The sequence below is a fragment of the Scyliorhinus canicula genome, chromosome 3 (genome assembly GCF_902713615.1).
Source record: "Scyliorhinus canicula chromosome 3, sScyCan1.1, whole genome shotgun sequence".
Lineage (NCBI taxonomy): Eukaryota > Metazoa > Chordata > Chondrichthyes > Carcharhiniformes > Scyliorhinidae > Scyliorhinus > Scyliorhinus canicula.
Window position 1 is genome coordinate 129,307,903 of NC_052148.1, and position 20,541 is coordinate 129,328,443.

Below are 20,541 nucleotides of genomic sequence, written 5' to 3' on the forward strand. Positions count from 1 at the left end.
ACAATTGGGCAGAGAATTCGGCATCAGCTGAAAATCGAGGTTGGCAAAAGGCATCAAATGGAATGCCTTGCTCCGGTCCCTGCACCTGTCAATACGATTTCCAAAGCCTAAAGCCCAGTAACATAGGAAAGCTCAACTGAAACCATCCCATGCCGCTGGGAAACCCGTGGACGGGGATTGCACTGCCGGTGGGACCAGAGAATCCCACTGCCAGAATGTGCTCTACACCTCACGCTAGCATGGCCATGTAAATTATCCAGTAAAGACCGTTGGCACATCATTAATGGGACAGACCCGGCATTTTCCAGTCATCTTCTTTGATGCTCTGCCTCCACCAGGAGGCATTACCGATGGCGAGGTTTATTTGTGGTATTTCAAATCAGGTTCGGAGGCTTCTGAGGGTGCATGAGAGGGTAAAAACTGTGTCCGACATCATTATACGCTGGCCAGAGGGGTGGCTGCCAAGGCCAGGGGGAGTAGCAGGGGTAGGGCGTCTAGGAGGAGGGTCATGGGATCAGGGTGGCCTGGCATGGACCACTATTCATAGAATTTCCAGTGCAGATGGAGGCCATTCGGCTCATTGAGACTGCACCGGCTCTTGGAAAGAGCACCCTACCCAAGCCCACACCCCCACCCTATCCCCATAACCCAGTAACTCCACTCAACACTAAGGGCAATTTTGGACACTAAGGGCAATTTAGTATGGCCAATCCACCTAACCTGCCCATCTTTGGACTGTGGGAGGAAACCGGAGCACCCGGAGGAAACCCATGCACACAGGGGGAGAATGTGCAGACTCCGCACAGACAGTGACCCAAGCCGGGAATTGAACCTGGAACCCTGGAGCTGTGAAGCAATTGTGCTAATCACTATGCTACAGTGCGGCCCTATTCCAGCAGCCTGCAAGTCAGCCACGTAGCTACGCATACCTCTGACTTCCCACTGGGATCTTAGCGCCACGGGTCTTTTGGGTGCCCCCCCAGGCCACCACTTAGGTAGCATCTGGCCCCAGCTGACCCATCAATGGGATAGGCATGCTCCAGCGAAACCAGTGCCATCATTCTGGCTGGGATCAGGGTAGGCATCTTTGGAATTGCTCGAGTTCTATGCGGCACCGGTGCTCGCCCATTAACAAAACCAGAATCACTCCAGGACTGGCACTGCTTTTGTCCACATAGAACACTCGCGATTCAATCCCAGCGTCAGAACTTAGTCTCTCAAACAGAGAATCCCACCCCTCACGTCCAAAGTCTCAATTTCTTGTGCGGGTGAAGTGATAAAGTACCACTTTTATGCATTCTTGTTGGTTATCCGGTTTCGCAAAACCAGACAAATAAATTTCAATGATTTATTTTTGAAATTCTTTCTTAAATAACATACTGCGATGATACTTCATTAATATCCGTTTTAATACTCAGATCAATTCAAAAAAAGCAATTCCAGAAAATAAGAAACCGACCAAACATGTTGATGAAAAAAAGCAACATATTTTCTGTTAGCGTGTCAGGTTCCCATTCTGAGCCGTGTTAAACTTCTACTCCAGGCATGTTATTTGTGCCTTCAGTTGTCAAGCCTTGCAATTCCCTCCCTGCACTTCTCTACCTTTCTTTCGTCTGAAAACACCGTTTAAAGCCTACCGCTCTGGCCAAGCTTTTGAATATCTGACCTAATATCCCTTTGTAAGAACATAAAGATAATCAAGGGAAACCAAAAGAATGGAACGAAAACCGAAAGGCAGAGAGAAGAGCAGTGTAGGGATACTGATTGTACTTTTGTCCGTGAAGAATCCCACAGGAGATGGCTGGGGTTCTGGGAGGTCCGCTTGGATCAACCCAGTACTGTAGCTGCTTTTATTTCCTCAAAAAGACCTGCTGTGCCCATTCCCGTTGGCTGATCGTGCAATTGCTCATTCGTTTCACAAACCCAGGTCTGAGGAATTCTTATGTTACTGGGCTTTAGGCTTTGGAAGTGATTGTAATTCATGCACATTTTTTCTCAGGTGGTTGTGAACTATTTATTAGGGTGTCGTGCCACAGAGCTTCCACATCTTCCCTTAGTGACTTCAAAAGGAAGGTATAGTCTTGTTGTCTTGTACCAGTGCATGATGCAGTGAAACAAAGTAATGGAAATGCCTGAGTAATTTTTTGTTTTATCAGCCCTTTTCTAACTTTAACAGGGGGACTGCAAAGACCAGCCTCACCAAAGTCAGAATGTGATGGTAGGAAACACGACAAAGGAGAGAAAGGAATGGAAAGCGGGACGTCTTGTAACGAGCTCTCCAGCTCCAGTTGTGAAAGCCAGTCAGAAGCCAGCACTCCGCAGGAGAATGTCCCTTGTGCAGCGCAGTCCGCAGCATCTCAGCCTAACACCCTGACACTGGATCGACCTTTCAAGAAAGCCCCCGTTCAGTGGATGCAGCAGCCCGACAAACGCAGAAACAGTGAACTCTTTCAAACGCTGATGAACAATTCCCGTGACTCAAGCCTCTGCAAAAAGAAAATTAGTGAAAAGCTGAGCGCCGAGGATGAAATGAAAAAATGCATCCAGGATTTTAGAAAGATCAAAATACCCGTTCAGTTTCCAGAGCGTAAACGCCCCTGGCAGTCTGAACTATTACATAAATATGGACTTTAAATTAAAACTAAAGACTAGTTGCAGCTTGAGTTCTATTTGAGATAAGGGCTTGTGGTTCTGGGTCACCTGCTGTCCGTCTTATATTTTCTGTCTTATCTGTTGAACTGTGATAAGATTACAAAAATCAAAGCCTGAAGGACATCCGTCAGCTGATCAGTCAGAAATGTGTTCCGCAGTCCCGCAACATGACATACCTTGTATGTTTGGGTAAAAAGTTGTTCATTGGAAGTAAACATTTTTCTAATAGGATCACCTAATCTACCGGCAGGCCATGCGGTTAGAAATTGAATCTGTTGTGGCACCCCTCAGTCTGATTAATAACAGTAGCTAAACTAATGGATTCTCCACCACTGCAGCTATGTGTCAGAAGCAGTTATGCATGGGCTTAAAGATTTGAGTGATGTAGCTCCATAAAAACTTAAAACGTTGAGTTTGTTGCCATTTATAAGATCACTCTGGCCACTACCAGCTTCCTGTAGTTGCTTTGCTCTCCATTCATCCAGGAACATTAATACAGGCCACCATTCCATTAAAAAAACCTGAAATCTCCAATTTGATAATGTAATTTTTAGAACATTCACTTTTAATTTAGCAATAGCTTGCCTAATTTTAATGCAAATGACGCTAAATACCAAGACTTATGGTTGAAATATTTTTTAAAGAACTTGAGTATTTTCAGTTTCTGCATTACATTGCTTTCGTAGTCAGAAATATTTTTTAAAATCTGTGCATTCGTCCTTCAGCGATTACAATTGAATGAAAATAGGGCGATTCATATATAAAGTGTAGTATTTCGGGGATATGGATTCTTGAGGTTGAAAGTGTTCTTTGTGCCTTAGAGGAGATTTTCCTGGGTCTGTGCCCAGACTTAGTGGATTGTCTGGGTGCAGAGAAAAATAGGAATTCAGTAAAGTCACCAGTAAAGAAATCTACCTGATGTTCCCGTGTTTGTTACAGGGAAATCAGGCAGTTTGGTTTACAGGTGTAACATTCCAGCTTGGCCAAACACAGCACCCATTCTTTTCAACATGTTTTCAATTCACCACATCCAATGTGTATAGAGTAACTCTTCCCCCCCTAAGTTTTTTATTGACTTTAGTTTTAGATTAAAATTGATTGACATTAATGCATTTCATAATGAACAGTTCAAAACCCAAACAAGTTTAATTGGAACTCAGGCAAACTTTAAACTACAACTTCTTCACATTTTTTATTTGGGATGATAGGCTGCAGCTTACTGAGCTGTCCCACCAGAGTATTTAGTGAACTAGAATAAGTAAAAGCTACAAATTATTTTGATACTTGTACAGACAGGATTGGATGGCAAACTGCTCAGACAGGGGCACTTCATGGGTCTTTTCCATATATACGGAAACAGCAAAGCTGATAACTACGTTAATTGAAGCTCATCATTGCATCACTTGCAACTGATGACATTGTGACAGAAATAACATCCTGTTCAGTTCCTTCATACCTCAGAAAAGTTTGTAAATATTTTCTCACCACGTTACTGCTCCTTGACTGAAAATAATGGCTAGGAAAAGTTCAGCTGGCCCATCAGTTCTATCCCATATAGTCATGTCGCACTCACCACCACCATCCACAGTGTTCCTCTAGTCAACAGCAGAATTGAACAAATCCCACCCTTTATTGATAGCATTACGAGGCTTCCTCCAGGATATTAGTTTGCCATTCTCATCTGGGAACTGAGGCTGTTGCGTGGAGGGAGGTTTGTAAAAATTATGCTGAAAGAAGTGAGTTCCTTCCGACATCACCGAAATGTGTTTCCCACTGGTTGGAGCAAGAATGACTATTGATATTACAGGACTCCGGCCAATGCAATGAGCAACCCTCCTAACCCAGGAAGGTAGCAAATGAATTAACCATGTTAGATAGATTAAAACAAGAGAGGGATATGGTCAAACTTTCAAGTGGAAACAATTGCTTATGAAAATGCTTTCCCTCCCCAAGTTCAAAATGGAAACCTGCATTTTTCATTAATATTAAGGATCACTGAAGGGTTTAAAATTGTATTTAGATGAAAATGTCAATGGGTTTAACCCACCAAAACAAAGGTGATAGTACAGAATATATGGCCGCTCAAAAGAACTCCACCTTAAGTTGCAAGGATGGAATCTCCCGGCATAGCTTTGGTAAAAAATCAACTGGAAACTTGGAGAAGCAAGATAGATGGTCAGGATTTCTGCTAATTTTCTGCTGAAGCTACAATGGGAGAGCAGGAGAACCCCATGGAAATTCTATCCCATGGTGCTCTTATCAGACACTCGAGCTTCAGATAAAGCACACGTACTGTTGCCATCATTTATTTAATCTTTGTACGCAAGAAGTCAATCAACTAACTTTCATATGCTGCTTAATGCAATTAACAACATCATAAAAAACAGGTTATCTGGTCATAGTAACTTGTTTGTTGGAGTTTGCTGTGAGCATATTGACTACTGTGATTCCTACATTACAACAGTGACTACTGTTCAAAAGTATTTGATTGGCTATAAAGTGCTTTGAGACATCTTAAGGTTAATAAAGATGTTGTAGAAATGCAAGTCTTTCTTTCTTTTCAGTGTTAGTACTGTCTTTCAAATAATGATAGTAGTCCTTAAACTTACATTTTTTTAAATTTACTGTGTGGAACCATTATGAAGCTGAGCGTGATTAGTCAGAGAAAAATTCACATTTGTCTTTGATATTCTGTCAATATTTTAATTAAATATAGTTTTTCCAGCACTGAGCAAGAAGTCAGGTCACAAGCTGATAGTTGTTTCAGGATATGAGCTGAAACAATTGAAAATGGGACATGATTAAATACTGTTAGCTTCATTCTTCAGTGCCATCACTTTGCAAGAGATGAGTCTCCTTACAAGAAAGAAGTGGATTCAGACCACGAATAACTTTGCTTAAAAATGCAGGATCATTGTCACTTGCAAGAAAGGTGAGATTTGTCAATACATTTGAAATCCTGTAAAATGATATAACCATGATCTTTTTTGCTGTGTGTTGTCATAAGTAATGTAATGTCTTGATGATTTGGTCCGTTTGATGCTACTTTTAGCTTTATCCCCTTCAAAAATGGCTACTTCACTTAAAAGCAAATTGAATGTGTTTTGCTTACAGAGGGATTATCTCCTTTTAAAAATTAAAACAAGTATTTCAAACCTTTAGTTTTGTCTGTTTTTTTGACTTAAGAGTTTTTCTTCAAATTAGTGAATATCAATGGATTCATTTGGTCTCTGAATTGGAGGTATTAATAGGCTAGACATTGCAGGGGAGATATGATCCTTAAAAAGAATCTTGAAACTGCAGAGGTGAGTTCTTGAAGTCAACGCCAATTACACAGCAGCTTTGACAGAACATTGAAATGGCCAAACAGACAAACAGGTAAGTTCAGTTGTTTTGATTAGCTTTCCTTGTAGATCTTTTCTAAAACAAAGGCAGGCAAAAACTGCTCAATCCTAACAAGAGTAGCTGTCTGATCCCGACAGTTTATAAAACCATGGAATTCCTACAGGTCAGAAGGAGGCCATTTAGCCCATCGAGTTTACATCACCATCTTTTTATTTTATTTTATAAATTTAGAGTACCCAATTCATTTTTTTTTTCAATTGAGGGGCAATTTAGCGTGGCCAATTCACCTACTCTGCACATCTTTTGGGTTGTGGGGGCGAAACCCACGCAAACACAGGGAGAATGTGCAAACTCCACACAGACAGTGACCCAGAGCCAGAATCGAACCTGGGACCTCGGCGCCGTGAGGCAACAGGGCTAATCCACCGTGCCACCATGCTGCCCTACATCACCATCTTAGTGGGCTGAGGTCGGGTGCTCGCTCACCCGTCCTATCCCCGTAAGTCTATAACCCCATCAAACTTGCACATCTTTGCACATGAAGGGGCAATTTAGCATGACCAACCCACCTAAACGGTACATCTTTGGACTGTGGGAGGAAATCGGAGTACCCGGAGGAAACCCATGCAGACATGGGTAGAACGTGCAAACTTCACACAGTGAACCAAGGTTTAAATTGAACCCAGGTCCCTGGCACTGTGAGGCAGCAGTGCCAACCACTGTGCTATCTCATATAGGGGCCTTAGCCATCAAGCTGCACTTTGTGTCTGACCTGCAGTTAGGTCAATCATAACGGATGAGAACATCAACCGTTGGTTCTTATATCGTCAGATTCTTTGAGGTATAGTCTTCTCACAGGTCAGATGTAATGACTCCTTCAATAAAAAATTTTCATCAGTTCATCAGTATCATTAGCAGTTATAAAACATAAGAGTAGAAGTAACCAACAGGATGTTGAGGTCAAACATGTCGTGGAAATCATAATAAAGACAAATTCCTCGAGGTTCGATTTAAGGAAATTTATTTACACAAATATATTTGCGGAGAGAAAGTGTTCCAGCTGCAAAAGCTAGTGCACTGCACTCTGAGTTATACAGTCAAAAACCATTATATTTATAGTGTGAAATAAACAACTTTGAAGAGATAAAGCTTGGGAACATACGCAAGAGGGAATATGAATGTTTTGCCCTTGGTTTAAAAACAATTTGAATACGCATTTTGTTGTCCTTCGGAAGAACAACTTATTATCATAATAAGGCCCAGTACAAAATACTAAGCAGTATTTAGTTTACATTACATGACCTACTTATTTTCGCTCAAAAGCAGTGTTAAAATATAGTCAATATTCCCAGCATGCTTCTAAATTGGTAACTCATTAACTTCCCTTCCACGAAACATAAACGCTCAACAAACATTTGGCTACTGAAATGAAACGAAAAATGAAAATCGCTTATTGTGTCGAGTAGGCTTCAATGAAGTTACTGTGAAAAGCCCCTAGTCGCCACATTCCGGCGCCTGTCTGGGGAGGCTGGTACGGGAATCGAACCGTGCTACTGGCCTGCTTGGTCTGCTTCAAAAGCCGGCGATTTAGCCTGGTGCGCTAAACCAGCCCCTCTCCAGCCCCTCAGCCAGGCTGTGTGATAAAATGGCTGAACACTTGCAGTGTTGATATGAAATGTCTTTGACCATATTTAATTTTAATGCTTCTGAACAAGTCAATGGAAAGGAAAATTGGACAGGATATATTACATTCAGCTAGACTCAGCAGGTTAGGCAGGTTTTGGGAGAGAACTTCATTGGTTATGACATTTGAACATTGTTCAGTTTCTTGAACATTGTTTAAATTCTTTTCAACAGGACGTCAGTTGATTTCTGGATTCCTTTCTCTTTGTTATCACTTGGTTGAGGAACCGTTTTTGGTGATGTATTTCAGAGTTTGTCCTTGAGTTCTGCACAAAATGTATTTCGCAACCTATCTTTATCAAAAAAAAAAACAGATAATATAATAATAATCTTTATCGTCAGAAGTAGGCTTACATTAACACTGCAATGAAGTTACTATGAAAATACACAGAGGGAGGATTCAGAATGTCTAATTCACCTAACAAGCATGTCTTTCGGGACTTGTGGGGGAAAACCGGAGCACCCAGAGGAAACCCACACACACACGGGGAGAACATGGAGACTCCACACAGACATTGACCCAAGCCGGGAATCGAACCTGGGACCCTAGAACTGTGAAGCAACAGTGCTACCCACTGTGCTACCATCCTGCCCTCAGGATAAAAAAACGGTGAAGCGACAACTGTAGTAGTTTGTGCAGTTCTGGTTACAACATTACAGGAAGGATGTAATCACCCTGGAGAGAGTGTAGAGGAGGTTTACAGGAATGTTGCCAGGGTAGAAAAGTATAGCTATGAGGAGAGATTGGATAGGTTGCGGTTATTTTTCCTTGGAACAAAGAAGGCTCAGATTGAGGTGTACAAAATTATGGTGGGAAGAAATACACTGGAAAGGATAAATTTTTTTCCCTTGACATAGAATTCGAGAACAAGGGGATGTAGATTCAAGACAAGAGGCAGAAGATGTAGAGGGGACATGAGGAAGATCATTTTTATGCAGAGGGTAGTGGGTGTCTGGAATTCGTTGTCCAAGTTGGTGGTAGAGGCAGAGACCCTGAACTCTTTTAAGAAGTACCTGGATCTGAACCTTAAGTGCTCTAAGCTACAGAGCTATGGGCCAGATGCAGGAGGGTGGGATTACAAAGGACACCTGGGTGTCGTCAGGCTGGCTTGGATAAGATGAGATGAATGGCCTCCTTCTGTGCTGTAACATTTCTATGGTTCTAACTCCAACAGACCCTATGCTCTAATGAGACATTTAAGCGATTCTTGGACAGGCATATGGACAGCAGTAAATTGAAGGGGTGTAGGTTCGGTTGATCTTAGATTAGGATAAGTGGTCGGCACAATATCGTGGGCCGAAGGGCCTGTACAGTGCTGTAATATTCTATGTTCTATGGTGTCATTAACCAGGTTCGGAGGGGAGAGCCTTTGTCATCCGGGATTCAGCCATCAATCAGGCCTGGGAGCTCCGAGCTCAGGAAGCTGGGAGTCACTGAAGCTCCTTGGAATACAAGCATAAACCTGAATGATTCTTTACCTGTGACTGCAAATTAGTTTTTAAGAGTGGAATCCTTTTGGTTTGCACATACCACTGGCTGTTCCCCAGAGATTTAATGGTGCAGTGCAGTCAGTTACCCCTTTCTTTCTGGGGAAATGAAGCCTATTGCCCTGACAGTCTGGCTGTCATCTGTGGTAAAGCTGATGAACTCATTGGCACAACATAAGATGTCTCTATATACCCACCTCTTCATTTACCTGAGGAAGGAGCTGTGCTCCAAAAGCTAGTGATTTGAAACAAACCTGTTGGACTTTAACCTGGTGTTGTCAGACTTTTAGTTTAATGTCATCTCTAACCTTTTTAGTTGTCCATGGTTGTTTTATTTGTGAGGCAGAGCCTTTTCCTCTCAGTGGAAATTTAAAAGAAAATTTGCAAAGGGCATCAAAAGCAATAAGAAGAAATGTTATAGTTCTATAAAGGGGAAGCAGGTGATAAAGAGCAATGGAGGCCCACTAAAAGCTGAAAATGGAGATCTTGTGGAGATCAGTGATAATGGGGAAGTGGCAGACATGTTGAACAAATACCCTGCCTCAGTAATTACAGTAGAAATGGAGGATAACTTGCCATAATTTCTGAGAAAATTAATAGTCGATACATGGCAGGGACTTAATGCAATTAATGTTAAGTACAGCATCACTAACTAGGAAACTAATGGAATTAAAAGAGTGACAATCCTCAGGTCCTGATGGTTTTCATCCGAGGGTGTAAAAGAAAGTAGGGGAGCACATTGTAGATGTCCTAACTATGATCTTCCAGATATCCCTAGATTCAAGAGTAGTCCCTCTGGATTTGAAAATTGCACATGTCACTCTACTTTTTAAGAAGGGTGAAAGGGGGATACCTAGGAATTACAGAGAAGTTTGTCGAATGTCTGTGGTGAGGAAATTGCTGGAGTCTATAGTCAGGGATGGGGTAACTGAACGCTTTCAAAATTTTCAGTCAATCAGGGAGTGCCGGCATGATTTGTGAAGGGGAAGTCATGCCTGGCTAATCTTAGTTAATTTCCTGAAGTGGTGACTAATGTAGTGGACAGGAGAATGTCTATGAATGTTATTTATATGGACTTCCAGAAGGCATTTGATAAAGTCCCACAAAAGAGACTGTTAACTCAGGTGGAAGCCCATGGAGTTGAGGGCAAATTATTGACACGGTGAGGAAATTGGTTGAGTGGCAGGCAACAGAGTGGGGTAATGAGTAATTACTCCAATTGGGAGTAGGTGTCTAGGGGTGTACCACAGAGATCTATCTGTGTTGGGGTTTCAATTATTGAAACTATTCATTGATGTCTTGGCTGATGTCATAGAAAGTCATATATCTAAATCTGTGGATGACACAAAGTTAGATGGCATTGTAGACAGCCAAGAGGATCGCATAAAATTGCAAGGAGATATTGACAGACTAGGTGAATGGGCAAAATTATGGCAGATGGAATTCAATGTAAGTAATTGTGAGGTTGTCCATTTTGGATCAGAAAAGGATAGAACAGAGTATTTTCTAAATGGAAAGAGGTTAGATACAGTGGATGTCCAAAGAGACTTGGGTGTTCAGGTGCGTAGGCCCTTAAAATGCCAGGAACAAATGGAGAAGATAATCAAAAAGGGTAATGGAACACTAGCCTTTATATCTAAAGGATTGGAATATAAAGACACAGGGGTTATGCTGCAACTGTACAAAACCCTGGTTAGACCCCACTTGTAGTAATGTGAGCAGTTCTGGGCTCCACACATTAGGAAGGGTATTTTGGGGGGCGGGGCGGTGGTGCAGTGGTTAGTAGGTTTGATCCCGGCTCTGGGTCACAGTCCATGTGGAGTTTGCACATTATCCCCGTGTCTGTGTGGGTTTCACCCCCCACAACCCAAAGATATGCAGGATAGGTGGATGAGCCACGCTAAATTTCCCCTTTATTGGAAAAATAAGAAAAACAGGAAGGCTATTTTTGCCTTGGAGGGAATTCAATGTAGGTTTACAAAAATGTTACCTGGATTACAGGGGGGTTGAGTTACGAGGAGAGATTACTCATATTGGCCTGTTTCCGCTAGAATTTAGAAGGTGAAAGGGTGATCGAAGTATTCAAGTAATTAACAGCGAAATACAGGGTGGACAGAGATAAACTATTTCCACCAGTTGGAGATTGCAAAACTAGAAGGCATAGTTAAAAATTAGGGCTAGACCATTCAGGAGAGATGTGAGGAAGAACTTCTTCATTCAAGTGGGTGGTAGAGGTTTGAAACTCTCTCCCACAAACAGCAGTTAAAGCTAGATCAGTTGTTAATTTTAAGTCTAAAATAGATTTTTGTTAAGCAAAAATATTAAGGGATATTGGCCCAAGTCAGGTATATGGAGTTAGGTCACAGATCAACCATGATCTAATTGAATGGTGGGACAGGCTGAAGGGGCTGAATGGCCTAATCCGGTTCTTATTTTCCTCTCTTCCTATGTTTCTTTATTAATTATCCCGTGGTCTTGGTTGAAAGAATTTCCGAAATCCTGACCCCCACAAGAGCTGGCAACTAATCAGAAGCCAACATCTCGCCATTGTAGGGAATGTCACCAAGAAGGAGGAAGGTCCCGGCAGCAGCTACCAGCAAGGCACCCAGCAGAGGTCCAGGATCAATTTGGGATCCAGGCCAATGGTGAATGCGGATAGGATCGGGGTTACAGGGATGTGATGTTTGGCTATGCTGTATGCTGTGGGGAAGGGAGGGATTAGAAGAAAGGGCAAGAGGAGCCTCTCAGTGTTCACTACCCCCCCCCCCCCCACCCCCCCCCCCCATCCCCCCGCCAAAAATGTGCCAAAAAGGTTTGGTTGTTGTGTCCCCTGTTTAGCAAATGGCCCACCCACCACTGACTGAATATCAGTGGAAGTGGGGTGAGGCTCTTAAGAGGGCATTAATTGTACACCTATGGGCTTCGGTCAATGCTGGTGTCGGAAGGCTGTCCATGAGCCTTCCTGGCCTCAAACCTATTGGAGACAGAGACGGGAAGACTGAGGGGTCCAAATCTGCACCCTCCTGCCTGATTAAATGCCCCCCACCTCCAAATATGCTTCAGAGGTAGGCGTTAAATTTTCTCCAGTTCTTTAAAATTAAACCAACCATCTGTGAGCACACTTGAACCACTATTGTATAACCTAAAAGTGGAATATTCGATAAGTCGAAAGTCAAAAGCCTACAAAATATATATGTTAATTTGAAATGCCTGCTAGAGGGAGCTCTAATATTTCATATTTATTGAGGTGTGGGCCTAATACTTTAACAATGCAAAATTCCACATGCTTTTATTAAATGCATTGTATGAATACTTTGAGATTTTAAAACCAAAGACTGAAATGTCCAAAGAGATGTTGTAAGTCTCAGGTACCATTGTTTTGGTGAGACCTGTCTTCCCTCTCCAGTAAATGTAAAAGATCCCATACACTAGATGGAACAGGAGGAGTCCTCTCAGTATCCTGGCTACTGCTTATTCCTCAACCAACATCACTTAAAAGAACAGCTTGTTTTTGTGGGAACATGCTGTGCAGAAATTGCCTGCTGCATTTCCTACAATGCAACCATGATTCACTTTTGAAAGTACTTTATTGCCTGTAAAATGTTTTGTGCTATCCTGAGGTTGTGAAAGATGTACAAATACAAGGAATTAGCAATTCTGCCCCATTTCATCTGTTTTTGTATCACTTCTGTTGTGTTATTTTGTGTCCAAAATGTTTTTTGGACCAAGCATATATAATTTTGGCATTATCCATCAACAAATGATAAATAAGGGAACTAACACCTAATTCTGCTTCCTTTTTCAACTTTGGTTCGTGGTTAAGGCAGCCATCACCAGTGTTGGTTTCTTTTGGGAAAAACATCACAACCTCAAACCGGGATTCAACCTCCAGGTCCACCTGCTCTCCACTCACTCACAGCGCCCATCTCCTTGCCCTTAGTAGAACTGTCAAACTCCCTCCAACAATATTCCAGACCTTAGCACTCTTCTTCCTGAACCCTGATAGCCTTCTGATTGTGCTTTGAGGTCCAAATTATCCTCCTTTAAATCTCCATGATCTCCAATAACTTCGCTTAAAATTGGCATACAATTTCATGCAAATTCCTATCACTGTACCATTTACATGACAGCAAGGGCCAAGGTCCAAATTCCTGAGCTACCCATACCTCCCCAAGTGAGATTAGGCTTTTAGCATTCAGTGGCTAAGGTACACAAAAATAGATGCCACTAAATCTTCATGTCAATTTTTGTTTTCTGTCATCTGACAGTGTATCTATCTTTTAACTATGTTCAACTGAAGCAATTCCATTTGCCTGTTTAAAGCATGCTCCAATAGCAGAGAGAATAGTGAGGTTCAAAGCAGTCAATAGATTTTCTCGCTCTCTCAACCTTTCCACACTTTGGCGTGCATAGGTCAGAATGTTGCCTGCTTCTGTAGCTAAGTATTCCTGTAACAGCTTGCTAGCCTGTCGCCAGAGGCCAATAGCTTGAGGGGCATTACACCACATCAAGCATAGCCACACACACACACAGACAAACTAAGGGGCAATTTAACATAGCCAATCCTCTAACCTGTCCGCCATTGGACTGGGGAGAAACCAGAGCACCCGACGAAAACCCACACAGACACGGGGAGAACATGCAAACTCCACACATACAGGCCCCAGGCCGGAGTCGAAGCCAGGCCTCTGACGCTGTACAGCAGCATGCTAACTACTGTGCCACCATGCTGCCCAATGGGTATTTAATGCAGTCTTATTGAATGCTTTCTTATGGGAAAGTGATCTTTGGTATATTTTTGTTTGGCGGGCCAGTTTTTTAGAAGCACATGAGGAGTGCTTAACGAGGATGGGTGTAATTAAAATTGCACTTTATCCTATGTGAAGGAACCATGACATTAATACATTACATGCTGATGTTATCTGTGAGGGCATCCCAACATGGTATACCAGTTCATGGAGATTTTGTTTTGTTTTGGTGCGAGGAGGCAAGTGAAACCCCTGTGAGAATAAGCTGCCCAGTCATTGTGCAACCATTATTAAAGGCTACTTATTAAAGTAAAGAAAAGACAATACACATGAACAGGACTGCTCCACTCTCTGACAATTAAGTTTTATGAATTACTAAACACACACGGTGTATATAAACCGCACCTCTTATCCCAAAATATATCTACGATCCTTGAACTCCTTAAAACTTCCCCATTACACCAAACAACATCCAAATTAAATTAATCTATAAGTTGGGACCAACTTATAAACACACAATACAGGGATGATAATCAAGTCTGGGAAGTGTCTTGTCCTGGTCCAATGAAGGCTTTCTGCACTGCCTTGGCTCTAAGACTTAGAGGCTGTTAGCTGGAAACTTGTTTGTCTGCTTCTGCCAGCCAGGTGTTAACTAGCCTGCCTTGCTTCTGAGGGTCTGGCCAATTATATCTTTGTTCCACTTTGATTTTGCCTTCTGTGTATTTGGCTGTCTGCCCGTATCAGATTCCTTGATTCGAGACATTATCATATGTTTACCTCATTGATCGTTTCAATTGTCTAGGTAAACTGTTTATACTCACAATCTGTTTGCATTTGATTCTTATCCAAGCTGCCTTCTAAACTTATTAGGAAGTCTTGCAACACCAGGTTAAAGTCCATAGGTTTGTTTTGAATCACTAGCTTTCAGAGCATAGCTCCTTCATCAAGTGACTCACCTGATGAAGGAGCAGTGCTCCTGATGCACCATCGATTGCACGCGAGGCGAGTGATTTACCAATGTCAGGCTTTAATTAACTAGAACACAGCCTGGCGATCGTCTACAGTGGAAAGGGACGATCGTCAGGCTTCTGAGCATTTATACCTCGTTGATAGAGGCGTGGTTAACTCAGCCTCTCGGCCAATCGGTCGAGAGGCACATGACCGACCAGGGCCAATGGTAAGCCGACGTTCTGGCCCAATGGCAGACGAGTATGCAGATCATATCATCACAGCTCCAAAAGCTAGTGATTTGAAACAAACCTGTTAGACTTTAACCTGCTGTTGTAGGACCTCTTACTGTGACCACCCCAGTCCAACGCTGGTATCTCCACATCATGGCTACCATTGAAACACATTATGGGGAGAGATGCACCTCATCAGGCCCTTTGAATACTGGCTACTGCTGTCTCAAGGCAGATTTCAACCTGTGTCTGGGCAGGTCGCTTCCCTTTATGTTTTATGAAATTTGTTTATCTGCTATTGCCCGACAAATTCAAGACATTGCAAATGGGTTAGTTTTTGTCAATGTGTCTTTCTTTATCCACTAGATATTGAGTGAACTAATGTTTAAAAATGTTAAGTGCAGTTAGTATTTAATCCTCTTGGTTAATTACCTAACAGCTTGTTTTAATCTTTAATTTAATTTCTTTTTTTCCTTTCCTTTTAAATTTCTTTGGGAATTCAGATCAGAGGGGATGGAAGCCAGGGCAGTTGCATGCTCTTCCTGTAGGATATGGATGGTGGGACACACCACGAGTGTCCTCACTGACTACACCTGCAGGAAGTGCACCATCTGCAGCTCCTTGGAGACCGCATTAGGAAACTGGAGCTGGACGTAATTCTGATCATCCAGAAGGCAGAGGAGATGATTAGCTGTGTTACCGTCAGGGGAAGGAAAGGGAATGGGCAGACAGTGCAGGATCCCCTGTGGCCAATCCCCTTCAAAACAAGTATACCATTTTGGATGCTGTTAACAGGGGAAGGCCCTAACGGCCAATTATCTGGTGCTGAGCCTGGGGAGAATAGAAAAGTGATAGCGATAGGAGACTTAATGGTTCGGGGAACAGATAGGAGATTCTGTGGTCATGAACTCCTGGAAGGTATGTTGCCTCCCAGGTGCCAAGATCAGAGATGTCTCGGGTCGTGTCTACAGGATTCCTAAGGGGGAGGGGGAGCAACCAGAAGTCGTGGTGCACATTAGCACCAACGACATGGCTAAGAAAAGAGATTTTAAGGGAGTTAGGTTGGAAGCTAAAGAGCAGGACGAGCAGAGTAATAATCTCAGGATTGCTACCGCTGCCATGTGTAAGTGAGGCAAGGAATAGAGAGCGAGTGCAGCTGAACGCATGGCTACAGGGCTTGTGCAGGAGGGAAGGCTTCAGATTTGTAGATCATTGGGATACTTTCTGGGGAAGGTGGGACCTGTACATGAAGGACGGGTTGCACCTAAAGTGGATGAGCACCAATATCCTGGGCGGGAGGTTTGCTAGAGCTCTTCGGGAGTGTTTATAATAGTTTGGCAGGAACCAGAGCTATGAATTAAGGATAGGGTAGCTGCTAACAGGCAGAAATAGTATTCAAGTTTGTGAGGAAGGATAGGCAGTTGATAGAGCAAAGTTGCACTCAGTGGGATGGATTAAAGTGTATCTGTTTCAATGCAAGGAGTGTCAGGAATAAGGGAGATGAACTTAGTGTGTAGATCAGTTCTTGGAACCACAATATTGTGGCCATTACGGAGACATGGATTTCACAGGGGCAGGAATGGCTGTTAGATTATCCGGGGTTTAGATGTTTTAAAAAGAATAGGGAGGGAGGTAAATGAGGAGGGGCATTGGATTGGATTTGTTTATTGTCACGTGTACCGAGATACAGTGAAAATAATTTTTCTGTGAGCAGCTCAACAGATCATTAAGTACATGAGAAGAAAAGGGAATAAAAGAAAATACATAATAGGGCAACACAAGGTATACAATGTAACTACATAAGCACCGGCATCGGATGAAGCATATAGGGTGTAGTGTTAATGAGGTCAGTCAGTAAGAGGGTCATTTAGGAGTCTGGTAATAGCAGGAAGAAGCTGTTTTTGAGTCTGTTCGTGCGTGTTCTCGGACTTCTGTATCTCCTGCCCGATGGAAGAAGTTGGAAGAGTGAGTAAGGCGGGAGTGAGGGCTCTTTGATTATGCTGCCCGCTTTCTCCAGGAAGCGGGAGGTGTAGATGGAATCAATGGATGGGAGGCAGGTTCGTGTGATGGACTGGGCGGTGTTCACGACTCTCTGAAGTTTCTTGCGGTCCTGGGCCGAGCAGTTGCCATACCAGGCTGTGATGCAGCCAGATAGGATGCTTTCTATTGTGCATCTGTAAAAGTTGATGAGTTAATGTGGACATGCTGAATTTCCTTAGTTTCCTGAGGAAGTATAGGCGCTGTTGTGCTTTCTTGGTGATAGCATCGACGTGGATGGACCAGGACAGATTTTTGGAGATTGCACTCCAAGGAATTTGAAACTGCTAACCATCTCCACCTCGGCCCCGTTGATGCTGACAGGGGTGTGTACAGTACTTTGCTTCATGAAGTCAATGACCAGCTCTTTAGTTTTGGTATTGTTATTAAGGGAGTGCATTACATCTGCAGAAAAGGAGGTAGTCGAAGAAGGTTTGTCTACTGAGTCAGTATGGATGCAAGTCAGGAACAAGAAAGGAGCGGTCACTTTATTGGGAGTTTTCTATAGACCGCCAATAGCAGCAGAGATATGGAGGAACAGATTGGGCAGCAGATCTTGGAAAGGTGCAGAAGTAACAGTTGTTGTCATGGATGACTTCAACTTCCCTAATATTGACTGAAACCTCCTTCGTGCAAATGGGTTGGATGGAACAGATTTTGTCAGGTGTGTCCAGGAAAGATTCCTAACTCAATATATGGATAGGCCAACTAGGGGGAAGGCCATATTAGATTTGGTGCTTGGCAACAAACCAGGCCAGGTATCAGATGCCTCGGTGGGAGAGTATTTTAGTGACAGTGACCACAACTCCTTGACCTTTACCATAGTCATGGAGAGGCATAGGAACAGACAGTATGGGAAGTATTTAATTGGGTGAGGGGAAATTATACTGCTATTCAACAGGAGCTGAGGAGCATAAATTGGGAAGAGTTGTTAACAGGGAAATGGACAACACTAATGCGGGGATTGTTGAAGGAGCACTTGCTGCGAGTGCTGGATAGATTTGTCCCACTGAGACAAGGAAGGAATGGTAAGGTGAAGCAGCCTTGGTGACAAGAGAGGTGGAGCTTCTAGTCAAGAGGAAAAAGGAAGCTTACATAAGGTTGAGGAAGCAAGGACCCCCAATCACCTGAGAGGCCCACCTAAATGCCAGTGTACTTGGTCTATGATTGTGCAAACCAGTGCTAAACAGTGCCTGCTCGGGACCCCAGGAATTGGCTAAATCCGGCAAGTACTCACTTGAATATGCAAATCTGGGTCCTGAAGTCAGATGTGGCTTCAAGATCGCGACGCCTCACAAGATCTAATGAGATCTTGCGAGGCATGGTGATGCTGGTATATCTCACGGGAGGCCTCTCCGGAGATTTTCCGGCATTGTTGCAGCCCGAGTCAAGCACTGCAAGCCTAATATAGAGTGTCCCTGTGGTCAAGCTAAGGCCCTAAACGACTGCAGAAAATCTCCTGTTACGACACCCTGGGTAAGTACACAGTCGATTCCAGCCCCACAGACCCCAGAGTCCTAACATAAGTGAATTAACCAATAATTTGTGTTTTCCAGAGATATTTACCCTTGACTGCTCCAATGTGTTACAGATACCAGATTTTAAGTAAAACATTAACAAACTGTTTATTAATAATAAAAGGAAAAGATGAATACACACATATATATATATATATATTATATAAAGAAATAACAGAACGGGGGTCTTCCTGGGCTGGCTCAGCACAGCAGGCTAAACAGCTGGCTTCTAATGCAGAACAAGGCCAGCAGCACGGTTCAATTCCCGTACCGGCCTCCCCAAACAGGCGCCTGAATGTGGCGACGAGGGGCTTTTCACAGTAACTTCATTGAAGCCTCCTTGTGACAATAAGCTATTATTATACCAATTAACCTATTCCAAAAATCCCATCCCACCCTCCACCCAGACACACATAAGACAGATGCAAGGTATCAGTAAGATAGGATTTTTAAAAACTGGGGAATGAAGGGGAAGTTTGAGAGGATTCTTCTCTGCTACGGTTTCGGCCTCTGGGAAATAGATTTACGCAAGAGGTTCCGTCCTTCATCCACCAGGTGGCATTTTGCCTAAGAGTTCCAGGTCAGTGCAATTCTGCCCTTCCACTACCAAATGGAGCTTTACACAGGATTCAGGTCGATGCACATTCACCTTCTACCACCACATGAAGTTTCTGCCTCTTTGAGATAATCCCGGCTTTAAATTTGAGAATTTGGAGGCCTTTCATTTGTCTGATTTCTGTACACAAATGCAAGTGGTATTTTAAAGAATAATAATAATCTTTAGTATCGTCACAAGTAGGCTTACATTAACACCGCTATGAAGTTTATGTGAAAATCTCCTGGACGCCACACTAGTGCCTGTTTGGGTGCACAGAGGGAGAATTCAGAATGTCCAAATTACCTAACAGATCGTCCTTCGGGACTTATGAGAGGAAACCGGAGTACCCAGAGGAAACCCACGTAGATGCGGGGAGAACATGTAGATACTGCCCCGACAGTGACCCAAGTCAGGAATAGAACCTAGGACTCTGCCGTTGTGAAGTAACAGTGCTAACCATTGCTCCCAGTTCAAACTCCCAATTCAAACTCTTCCCAACCTTCCAGAGAGAGGATTAAAAGACCTGGTGAGTGACTGCTTGTTTTCTTACTCCAGGAGCCTTCCACAAACTTGAGTGCTGTCTGTCTTCGCACGAGGAGAGCCTTCTCAGAACTGGCTTGGAGGTTTTAGATATTGCCTGGCCAAAAGTGAGAAATAGCAGCAGAGAGTGATAGTGACTTCCAGCTGCGACCTGGTTGAAGCCTTCTCAGAGCTGAAAAAAAAAGAACTCTGCAAAGACCCTCCTTCTTTCCTGAAATTATTTTGACCAATCACAATCATAATGGGAGCTGGCTGAGAATCCTTAATACACCGATTGGCTGCTTGCCAAGTCTATCAATTCAACATCACGGGCGCGATTGTCCCAACGGGAGACTGAGTGCCGACGCCGAAGTGAAACCCTGAGTGTTTCACTCCGGCGTCGGAGGCCGCTCCTCACCCCCTATTCTCTGCCCCCTCCCCCCCAGGGGGCTAGGAGCGGCGGTGCGTGAATCCCGAACGCCCGGCATTGACGCTTGCATCAAAGCGGCGCACCGGGAATGACGCGGCCGGCGGCGCCTAAGTGACGTCAGCCGCGCATGCGCGGTTGTCGTCTTCCCCTCCACTGCCCCGCAAGACATGGCGGCTTGATCTTGCGGGGCGGAGGAGGGAAAAGAGTGCGTTGTTTAAAGACGCCGGTCTAACGATCGGTGGGCACCGATCGCGGGCCAGACATCTGCTGAGCACGCCCGTGGTGCTCGATCCTCCCTCCGCCCCCCACAGGCCCCACACTCACCTGTCGCGCGCTGTTCACG

General features: G+C 43.6%; 1 protein-coding gene across 3 annotated transcripts in view; it reads left to right on the top strand.

Moving 5' to 3' along the window:
• LOC119962951 (BTB/POZ domain-containing protein KCTD8-like) overlaps window positions 1-5,788 on the top strand; it is a 362,778-nt gene extending 356,990 nt beyond the window's left edge. The window contains exons 2-3 of one of the 3 annotated variants that reach the window (XM_038791300.1): window positions 2,000-2,073; window positions 2,177-2,505. In XM_038791300.1, the coding sequence (XP_038647228.1) occupies window positions 2,000-2,073; window positions 2,177-2,374 (272 nt within the window). In that variant the 3' untranslated portion in view covers window positions 2,375-2,505. Of the gene's footprint in view, window positions 1-1,999; window positions 2,074-2,156 lie in introns of all 3 variants that reach the window. The other 2 variants (XM_038791299.1, XM_038791302.1) reach the window with 2 other exon arrangements.
• Window positions 5,789-20,541: the final 14,753 nt, after the last annotated feature.